Source organism: Chrysochloris asiatica, unplaced genomic scaffold, assembly GCF_000296735.1.
Source record: "Chrysochloris asiatica unplaced genomic scaffold, ChrAsi1.0 scaffold00229, whole genome shotgun sequence".
Lineage (NCBI taxonomy): Eukaryota > Metazoa > Chordata > Mammalia > Afrosoricida > Chrysochloridae > Chrysochloris > Chrysochloris asiatica.
Window position 1 is genome coordinate 1,401,044 of NW_006408747.1, and position 8,691 is coordinate 1,409,734.

Genomic DNA, 8,691 nt, shown 5'->3' on the forward strand with positions numbered 1-8,691 from the left:
GTGTAAAAAGGCTGACCAAATCCGCGTCTCAACTTGGGCTGAGTGTGTGAGTTCCTGGCAGAGGAAACCGCCAGTGGTGAGGCAGGGTCTTGGCCATTCGGCTAAGCCCCCACCTTTATTCACCTGACTGTAAGTGGGCAAACCGTGAGCGCACCTATTAACCAACACCAAAGGAAAAAAAAAATCGGAACCACACAAAATCGGCAAAGTATACTTTCCAAGGTTCCCGCAGCGTGTTTCCGTGGCGTCTCTGCGGCCCCGATTTCTTCCTGCCGCTTGGACTCTCCCAGGATGTGGACTCAGGCCTCCAAGCCTGGCCGGCAGATCCAAAAGTACGCAATTTCCCGCCTCAGCTCCAAATCACACAGGCTCTAAGACTTCAAATCTTTAAAGTATTCCTATGTCTGTTGGTCCTAGTCTTGTAGCTCAGTACTGCCTCCTTTCTGCCTGGAATTCTGAGTTATTGCTGGCGGCTACCTTCACAACACCTTCACCCTAGCCGCCATCAAGCCCCGTCTCAAAGGAATTTGCAGTGTGGTGCCTCAACCCACTACACTACGCCAGGACCCCTCTCAACCCAGTTTAAAAAGGGATGACCAAATCTGCATCTCAGCTTGGGCTGAGTGTGTGTGTTCCTGGCAGAGGAAACCGTCAGCGGTGAGGGTGGGTCCTGGCCACTCGGCCAAGCCCCCACCTCTAACCACCCGACTGTAGATGGGCAAACCGTGAGCACACCTATTACCCAACACCAAAGAAGAAAACAAAATCGGAACCACACAAAATTGGCAAAGTACACTTTCCAAGGTTCCTGCGGCATGTTTCCACGGCATCGCTGTGGCCCTCTCTGCGGCCCCGATTTCGTCCTGCTGCTTGGACTTGCCCAGGGTGTGGGCTCAGGCCTCCGATCCTGGCCGGCAGATCCAAAAGTACGCGATTTCCCACCTCAGCTCCAAATCCCACAGGCTACTAGCCCTCAAATCTTTAAACTATTCCTATGTCTGTGGGTCCGAGTCTTGGAGCTCTGTCCTGCCTCCTTTCCGCCTGGAATTCTGAGTTATTGCTGGCGGTGACCTTCACAACACCTTCACCCTAGCTGCCATCAAGCCCTGCCTCCGTTTATTCTTAACTACAAAACTTTAAGTGCTTTTTTATGTTCTTGTTTTTCTTGTTTAATCAATCATTAGAAACAACTGTGTTGTCAGTTACGATAGAAAATAATGTTTAGGTACATGTGATTAATGAATTAATAGAAAATAGAGTTAAGAAGAAACAGGTGGCAGTAGCGATAGGAATAAGGAATAAGAACTCTTAAAGGTTAACTAGACATTTTAGGATGTCAGAAAGATTAAGGTATTTTAACAAGATCATTTACGTATCAATGAAAAAGAATACTTGATGGATGAGACGAACAGGATATGAAAAGACCAAGGAAACTGTTTTAAGAAAAATACCTTTGTTAACACTGTATAGACACAACGTAAAAATTGATAATAATCAAGGATGTGTAATGCTTAGATGAAATTGATTGTGTATGAGATCATTGTACACTATGAGATTTTAACAGTGTATAAGGAGCTGAAAAAATTAAATAAAAAAAGCTTCAATCAAAATTCAGCACAAACCATTGATTCGTGTGATTCCTTTCGTTGACTCCACATCCCCCTTTGAGAGCCCCTAATAAGTTTGTCGAGGCTGGTCCCCGACAGAGTGAATCTCTTTTTATCACTTCATAGTAAGTGGTCCTCTGTTCTGATCCCATTATGTTCATAGCATATACATGTCTACCCACTTTTTAAATATAATGTTTCTAAATAAATTATCCACTGCTTAAGTAAGTAAATTAGTGAGAACAGAAGCTGTTTTGAAGAAGAAACTGAAGATGAGAACTCTATAGCAATTACACAATGTGCCCAGAAAAATCTTAATACTGCAGTCATGCACAGCCAAGATCTAAGGATCTACTGACTTAGGACTTGGGTGAGATTTGGGAGATAGGCAGTGAGGGTCACTACTTTGCTCTTTTTCCATGTTGCTCCATATGAAGTGTTCCTTTTTAGTAATCTGATGTTAAGTGGGCTCATATAACTAGACTTTGTAGGACAAAAATAAATACTATTGTGCTGTCCTTATTTTTTCCAGATAAATTAGGTATTTAGAACAATTTCCAAGCATATTGCCACTACTATGCCATTTAACCATTGTAAGAAACAGTATACAGATAGCAGATGGTAATATTCCCTGAAAGGCATGATGAACAGCTTAGCCTTTCCACAATTTGGGTTTGGATAATTATTTATTTTTCATCTTTAATTAGATCTTATATATCTAACATATAGCTTGTTTGGTTTTTAGGAGCTTTGTTAGAAAGCTATCATGTAACAAAAAGATAATATAAATAAAACAAAGTTTTTCCTTTGTAGCCCCCATATTTACTTGCATTCAATTAATTAATGATTTAATGATCTCTTCATAATGGAGACAGCAACACTGAAAATAAATCTAATCTGTAAACTCTATAAATGATTCATATGAAAGCAGTGTAAATAAAAATTATATGATAGCACAAGAATTATAATCGCTAGAAAGTTAAAAAAGAAAAACAAAAATGACTGTGAAATGAAGGTGACAATTAAAAAATCTTTATAGTTATATTTAGTTCAGGAAAATTAAACTTCTACTTCAGTAACGTAGTTATGTAGGTACTGAGGAGGAAATGAAAATGAGTAAGATTCATCTGATTAACTGAATATTATATAGGATATGTTACAGTAAAGTGTTATACTGGATATTTTAAAAATATCAGACTACAAAGATTGAAGATTAGTTACACAGGAATTTAAATACTTAAAAGTCTGTTATTTATATTTTAGTTTTGGTAGTGAGTTGACACTTTACCATAATTTTATGGCATTAAGCTTTGCTATCCAAGAATATTATATGTCTGAAGATTTACAGCCTCAGAAATCCAACATAGAGTCCCTCTGAGTCAGAATGGACATGGTGGCAGTGGGTTAGCTTTTGAGTTTATTAATGGAAAGCACAACAATTTTATTTTCATAGCATTATTCTTCAGCTATATTTCTCTATTAGGTAATATCAGGGAATGTGTAGCATTTTATCATTTATAAACATATTTACTAGCTTTCTTACCTGATTTTTTTGAAGATTAGCTTCTTCTAAGAGTTGTATGCTATTTCTGGCTCTTACAATTGCTTCAAATTTCTCATTTTCTAATTCAGTGCACTTTGCTTGTAACTCTCTGCTCTGTTTTTCCAGATGTGTTTTCTCTGCTCTTAATTGGTTGGCTTCTTGAATTGCCACACATAATCTAGAAGTCAGTAATCACATTGTAAAGTCAACATTTATAAAGAGAAAGAGGGAGATTAGAGATGTACTGAGTATTTACTTTAGGTCAGGAAGTATATCAGTTATTTTCACACATATGTATTTCCTAATTAGATCCTCAGTATAGCTCAGTGAAGTGGATTTCATTATTCCCATTGAAAATGAATAACAAAGGTTATGCAGCTGATTGTAGTCACATGGCTCAGGAGTAGCGAAGATAAGACCTATTCTAGATATTCTGACTCTAATTAGATTACTCTTTCTTCAGTATCACACTGTATTACAGTCAAATGGCAATGCTATAAGGCAAATTCACAAGAAACTAATTTTCTTCATATTTATGTGGTCATGTGGTCTTTTATCCTTTTCCTTTTTTGCTTGGTTCTCCTTTCCTACGCTCTTCCTACTATCTATCCAGGTATTCCATGTTAACATACTAATATATATCTTTGGATATTTTTTCCCATATTCATATAATCATATACATATATACTGATACACATACACACATCTCTTCACAGAAGATATTTAGACTTCTTTTCTATTCTAAAAATTAAGATCATAGTATATACTCTTTTTTGCATTTGCTTTTCTTATTCAGCAATATTTTGTGGAATTTCTTCTTGTAATACCAAGATAAATTCAAAAGCTTCATCTTAGGTTAGATGACTGCAACCTCATTCATTGTAAATTTGCATTCTCCGAACTACTAGAATTCCAAGCACATTTTCTTAACTGTGTTTGTAATACCAGAGCATTTTACTTGAAATTTCCTTTATCAATTTTTCTTACATTATTTACTTTCCTTGTTCCTTTATAACTCCTTGGATACTAAAGATACTGATGCTCGGTGCTCCAAGCTGAAAATAATTTTTGTAAACCTTTTTCTTTTTTGTATGTTGACTCTATTTAGGGAATCTTTGCCACATTAAAATATTCATGTTTTAAATTTTATTTGTTTTTATAGCTTCTGAGATTTCAGCTTTTGCAAAAATGATTTTTTTCAACTATAGACTGTTAACGTAATCAACTAGATTTCCTCAAAAAAAAAGACTTTTTTTTTTTAATCCCAAAATTTTAATTCATTTGGAATTTACTGATGAAGGTTGCAAAAGAAAGGAGTTCGATTTCACTTTCTTCCAGATGGACACCCAGGTAGTTCTGTGAGCACCATTAGTAACTGATGAAAGAAAACTTTTGTCTTACTTGAAATATGAGGGTAAGTCAAAAAGTATGCTACAACATCATAAATAGTTTTTAACAAAAATATCAAAATGTTAAGCTATTGTTTTTTGACATATCATCCATCTAGATTTATATACTCCTGAAGGTGGTGGTTCCATCTCTCTGTTTTCTAAAAATTCTTACTTTACGATTTACACTGTATCCAAACAGCAGCTTGGGCATCCTTAAGGAACTCAAATTGTGTTCTTTTGAAATGTTCTTGGAGTCTGGGGAACAAAAAGAAGTCTGAAGGAGTAAGACCAGGGCTGTAGGGTAGATATGTAAGGTTTCCCAAGCAAATATTCATAGGACAGCTATTGCCACCTTGGAAGAATGAGCAGGGGCATGTTGTGATGGGAAATAATTCCAAGGTACAACTTCTGTGGTCGTTTTCTCACCAATCCAATTTCTCATTTTGTTAAAACTTCTTTTTAAGAAGTCCTTGTGATCATTCTGTGTCCTTAAATCTATCAGGTTCATCTTTTTGTAGTCCTCCAAAACAGTTGCTATTGCATTCTGAGCTGACCTCTCTGTGCTTTGATTTTAACTGGTCCAGCAGATCTCCTTGGAAGCCATTGTTTTGTTTGGATTATTTTTTTTGGAAGGCAGCCAAATGATACTAAGACAAGTGTAATACTGAGACAACTTGTTTGTAGCCATCCACTGATTGAACCGACATGCTTAAACATATTTTATTTGGAATAAGCCCATACACGTATGAACTAGAATCCTAGTAGCAATAATTTTTCAACTTACTCTTGTGTGTATGTATATGACCAAGTAGTTCCTTAATTAACTAACAATTTAATTAAATTATAGATCTTATTTAATACAGGATGACATTGTAGGATAAGCACTGGATCACAAGGTCGGTCTGAACTGCAAGGTCGATGGTTCAAACTCACCATCCACTCCTTGGAAACCCCATACAGGGTGGTTATGAGTTGGAACCGATTCAACAGCACTTAACAATAACAACAATATATCTGCATATATATATTTCCAAACTAAAATATATTTATAAGTATCATGAACTGCCAGAAGAACAAACAAATATGTGTTGGAAAAACTACAGCCAGATGTTCCATTGAAGTCAGGATGGCAAGGCTTTGTCTCTCATAATCCTGATATATTAACAGGAAGTACCAGTCCATAGGTATTATGCTTGGTACAGTAGACGATCATCTGAGAACAGGAAGACTCCCAGTGAGATGAATTGACACTGTGGCAGTAGCAATGGGCTCAAATATAACAACAATTGTTATGCGGAGGGATTGGGCAGTGTTTGATTCTGTGGTGCATTGTTGCTATGAATTAGAATTGGTTGATGGTCCAAACAATAACAACATATATATTCTCAAACTCAAATAAGGCCCATAATCTAATTTAAGCCCTTCTGATCAGCTCATACAAAGAGAAAGAATTAAAAAAGCAATGGAGTTATTCTTACATTCCAATATCCTTTCACAATCCCTGTTCCTAAGGCATTTACAACTAATGGTTCATAAATATGGTAGTAACAACACTGAAATGTGTGGGAAACATTTTGATGGTTATAATGTGTGGCGGTGTTGGTTCCAACTCATAGCGACTCTGTACGGAGTTTCCGAGGCTGTAAATCTTTACAGGAGCAGTGGAACGTCTGCTAGTTCCAAACTGCTGATCTTGAGGCCAGCAGTCCAACTCGTAACCACTACGCTACCTACCAGAGCTCCTTCAATTAGTTTGGTGCTAGGGATGCTAAACATTCAGTAACTACTGGAACTTTCACAAACAAGTAAGAATTACCTTACCCAAAAGGTCAAATGACCTGTCAAGAAACATCGAACCACTGATGACAGCTGTTGGGGCAAAGACCAGTGATTGGCAAAGGGATTCAAAGATCCAATAGAGATTAGAATTTCCCAGAACACAGGAATGAATAGTACTGCAGAGCAGGAAGCACTATCAACTTACATTCTGGAGGAATGACAAGGCTGAAGTCTAAGCTTCAGCTTGCAAGGTGGGCTTTCAGGACACATGAAGCCCAAAATACATAAAGTATCTAAAACATTCAGCTTTCAGAGCTAATCCTTCTTCCTCAGCTTATGATTCATTATTTAAAAAAAAAAAAAAAATGACATTCACCTTCTTTCTTTTTTCTGTTCCAATGGTCTATTTCAATTGGAACTCTGTTATTTGTAGAACAGAATAACACATGGGCTGAGGCAGTATCAAATTTGTCTTAACACTACTATTAAAAAGCTTTACCTACTCTTCAAAACAAGGCAAAAGGAGGATTTTAGGTTTCTGAGAATCAGCTAAGTTTACTGAGAAATCAGCAGTGACTTTAAGGGGAATGAAAATGAAGTTGTGCTTTAAGCTGCAGTACTAAATTCATGACTATCAAGGATTTTCTTCCTTTTCAAAAAACTACTGGATTAAATTTTGCAAAACTCTTTTCTCAAAAGTATATTAATTAATATACTAAGTAAAAGGTCTAGAATTACTCTAATGTTCTTTAAATATATATTAAAGATATACCAATCTGCAGTTTGCCATCAGCAAAAGCTTGATGGTTTAAACCAACATAGTTCCATGGAAGAAAGAACTAGCAATCTGATTACAGCCAAGAGAGCCCTACGTTTCAGTTTACTCAGACACATGCGGGGCACCATGAGTTGGAATTAACCTGACAGCATTAGGCTAATTTTACTGTACAGGATAGTTTTAGAAACAATGTCCAGTTAACCAATTGTAAATCTTGTGATTATAGTTAAACACAAAATACAAACTCCAGTAAATATTGTAAACTGTAACTCTGATGTGAAATACCTTCAGATGTATACAGACATAATTAGATGCATTTAATAATTTACCTTGTTTCTAATTGTTTTATACTAGATTGTAACTGCTGTAAGCGTCTATCTGATGCTTCCTCTTTTCCTTGGGCAGATACTATATCCTCCTCCTAGAAAATAAAGAAACTGAAGGCTTATTAAAAGAATATAAAAATTTACTGTATCATTAAATGGCACAAAGAAAATCATTAGCATTATAAAGTTATTATTCTCCTAGAAATTTAATATGTAAATTTAAAGATACACCATGATTTTATAAATAAACCATATGCAAAAAATTATTTAAAGGTAGGGGAGCAGAACCTCACCATCAGTCTAGTATTAGAAAAACAATTAATATAACAGTTATCACATACAGATTTCTATCAATATTTCAAACTATTTTGATAGTGCAAATCTAACAAAACAAGGCAGGGCTTTCTATGCAAGTAGTCGGCTTCCAGGATTTGCTCTCTTTAACCATGTTAAAGGAGCTCTGGTAGTGTAGTGGTTACGAATCGGGCTGCGAACCAGAAGGTCAGCAGTTCAAAACTACCAGTTGCTCCACGGGAGAAAGATGAGGCAATCTGCTCCCGTAAAGATGTACAGCCTCGGAAACCCTGTACAGGGTCGCTATGAGTCGGAACCAACTCCATGGCACTTAACAACAACAACAACAACCATGTTAAACTAATACTATCAAGGTAATCACATAACATTTGTTTTTTGACAAAGTGATGCTCAAAAATACATTAATTAGGGAGTTGTATGTATCCAAGGGCACTGACCTAGCTCCTGGGGGCTAGGGTTAACAGTGAAGTGACCAGTGGTGTGAAGTGCAGGGAGGTGTATGTGAACTCCTAAACTTGCAGCTGGTACCCAGTTGACCTAGGGTAGATTGCTAGGGCTGAGATTAACAGAACCCGACCAGAGGAAGAAAAAGATATTTGATATTGTGAGCAAGTGCAAGCCATTAAAATTTGATGAACTGGACTTCTGCTTATGGAAGTAATTGTTCAAAATTCGAAATGGAATGAAGATGATTCATATCAAGGAACATGTTTGTCTCCTCAGTGTATTGGGTTGATTGTTGATGTTATGACAGGTAATGTAGACACTAGCTCTCAAAATAGGGACCTGTAAAGACATGACCACTCCTCTGTCAGTTTGTCATACTGTGGTGGCTTGTGAGTTGCTGTAATTCTGAGAGCTATGCCACCAGTATTGTAAATACCAGCAGCATCACCCATGGTGGACAGGTTTCAGCTAAGCTTCCAGATGAAGACAGACTAGGAAGAAAGAG

General features: G+C 36.8%; 1 protein-coding gene across 1 annotated transcript in view; it reads right to left on the reverse strand.

Moving 5' to 3' along the window:
* The window catches only part of SCLT1 (sodium channel and clathrin linker 1), a 272,952-nt gene that overhangs the window by 142,896 nt on the left and 121,365 nt on the right, over positions 1-8,691 (reverse strand). The window contains exons 9-10 of the mRNA XM_006873207.1: positions 7,428-7,519; positions 3,151-3,328 (exon numbers count right to left, since the gene is read on the reverse strand). Of these exons, the coding sequence (XP_006873269.1) occupies positions 3,151-3,328; positions 7,428-7,519 (270 nt within the window). The remainder of the gene's footprint in view (positions 1-3,150; positions 3,329-7,427; positions 7,520-8,691) is intronic.